General features: G+C 36.1%; 1 protein-coding gene across 4 annotated transcripts in view; it reads left to right on the top strand.

Moving 5' to 3' along the window:
• Positions 1-1624, top strand: part of LOC118749232 (RINT1-like protein) — a 148021-nt gene extending 146397 nt beyond the window's left edge. For all 4 annotated transcript variants that reach the window (XM_036484026.1, XM_036484022.1, XM_036484024.1 and 1 more), the window contains one exon: positions 1417-1624. In XM_036484026.1, coding sequence (XP_036339919.1) covers positions 1417-1603 — 187 coding nt within the window. In that variant the 3' untranslated portion in view covers positions 1604-1624. The remainder of the gene's footprint in view (positions 1-1416) is intronic.
• Positions 1625-2502: the final 878 nt, after the last annotated feature.

Genomic DNA, 2502 nt, shown 5'->3' with positions numbered 1-2502 from the left:
GCGAATATTTGGTTCGTATGTTTGGACATCGCAATTTTGACCATCGTTTATAATTTCGTAAGATATCTCAATAGCAGGGTGGTAGACATCTTCGGGCAAAACTAGTGGGTCACATTTATTTACAGCCGACTTAGATGCATCATCAACGTAAACAAGATCTAATACTTTGCCAAACTTATTGCGAAGTACATTAACTTGATTCAGGCATAGTTCAGCCATCTCCTCTAAAAATACGTTGTTGCACGCGCTAGACGAGAAAGGTACAATATCATTAGGGGTATTCTCTGAGTCTTGCAAAGTCTTTGCACGGTGCACGGATTGCACGGTTTGCAAAGCTGTCCCATACGAAAACCGGTTTTAACCGCGCAATCGGTGCAATCTGTGCACCATGCAAGGGCTTTGCAAGACTCAGAGAATACCCCTATTGTCAATGATGTTCCATGATACATTTGGTAAATTAAAGTCATCCAACACAATCAATGAATCAGAGGGTTTAATCATTGAATTAATTGATTTCAGTAAAGATACATGTTGCGAATACACTGATAAGTCAGATCGGGGAGGAATATAGCATAGAGCTAAGTAAGTAAACCCCCTTCCAACCTGAACACGAATGCATTTGAATTCTGCAGATTCAATTTGTGGAAGACTAACTTCTTCAGATGATATTGAAGAGTCTACGGCAAAGAGTACGCCACCGCCGACTCTGTCCTCCCGATCTTTTCTGTAGATATGATAATTATTTGAAAGAATCTCTGAATTAAAAGTGTGAGGAATTTTCTTGATAGGCTAGTCCGATCTAATTATCTTTAGTGCAAATAAAACAAGTTTATTCCACTATTACAGCCCAACGTTTCGCTAAACTTATTAGCATCATCAGGGGCGCGTTTGTTTATTTTTGTCTGTTACAGCAATAAATACAAAATATAAAAAAAAGAACATTAAAAACAGCGAAACACAAACAAGTACATACATACATGTACGTATTCACATATAAACATAGTTGGATGACAATAACATATGTAAACAAACAATTCTAACTTGATGCAAGACAATACTCACAGTATTAACACTTAAACATTTCTAAATCTTAATTGCTAAATATCCAATACCATCTTGTGTGGTAATTTAGTCAGCTGAGCTAGTAACGCCACCTTATATAAATTCGCCTTGGATTGTACCTTATAAATATTTTTATCATGATGAAAGCTATTTGTCACTCGTGCTGTCAATAAAATAATTTAATTTATTTTTACTTTCGAGCTATCTGAAACAATAGCTTCTTCCGCCATATCCAAGGCGTTTTAGCATTTGGACATTACGTTAGATATACAACAAACGACCCATGTTTATATGCCTAAACATATGTATGTACGTTTCTAATAATACAGTATTTATTATGTTTTTATAATGTAGAATTCATGATTCCAATAAGTTGTTGAATGCAGCACGTGGCACTGCATGGTTGTTACATGAAACACTAACATCCGACTCTGCATCGGAGCAAAAACTCTGCGCCCTGAAGGAGATAGGCGTCGTCAACTTCAAATACGAAACTTGTGTAGAAGTGTTGGAACGACGGGCCGATTTAAAAGTGCTTTGAATAAATTGTAGTTAGCTTGAATATACATTGTTTTATTACTGCTCGGCGTACGGTTTGTATAATCGTTATTCAATAGGCTATCAGCATTAATTCATTTACCCTAAATTCTTTTATTATTGTGCATAAAGTTACATACTTACAGGACATAATACAAATATAATCAAATCCAACGCAGAAAGAAGTTGAGAGCAACGGAAAAAGAGATTGAAGATGGCACAAAGCCGAAACCAGTTTATCTTCAAACCGAAATTGATAGGAGATGATGGAAATTCGTTTCAAAATATGTACACACATATTTTTAAACTTCATTACATATTTGAAGTAGCAGCACTAACTTGGCGCCGTGCTATAAGGCCGTAGGAAATTACGCCATATGGCTTTATTTATTTTATATGATTATTTATATTTATATTATTATATATACTTTATTCTCGAAGTCTTGCACTTTGCACGGAAAGCACGAAATGCAAAAATACTATTCCAAATTTGCAAGAGTACGAGAGCACCCCATTGCAAAGTGCATTTGCGGGAACATGTAGGGCTGCCAGACGTCCCGGTTTTCCCGGACATGTCCCGGTGTCCCGGTCCAACCTTAAAATGTACCAGGTTTCGTTTAAGTTTCCCGGTTTTCGATTTGATTGCACAAATTTTGAATAATAATGACTACATTGCGACTCTGAAGTTAAACTTGGAAGCTTCATTTGACATTTTACGCAATTTTTTTCCAATTTCGAAGTAAAAGCTAGTACAGCAGTGTCGAAGTTTGGTTAAAAATTGTTATAACTTGACTCTCAGAGGGCCTAGAGGCTTCTACATTGGCTCAAATTAAAGGTCTTGAATTGCACTTATTCTTCGAGGGATAAAAAATTGAGTGAAAGATAAACAGCTGTATACAAATA

This window comes from Rhagoletis pomonella, unplaced genomic scaffold, assembly GCF_013731165.1.
Source record: "Rhagoletis pomonella isolate Grant_MI unplaced genomic scaffold, Rhpom_1.0 Rhpom_scaffold_00014, whole genome shotgun sequence".
Lineage (NCBI taxonomy): Eukaryota > Metazoa > Arthropoda > Insecta > Diptera > Tephritidae > Rhagoletis > Rhagoletis pomonella.
The sequence above is the reverse complement of the archived record's forward strand: the minus strand, read 5'-3'. Positions and strand labels throughout refer to the sequence as shown.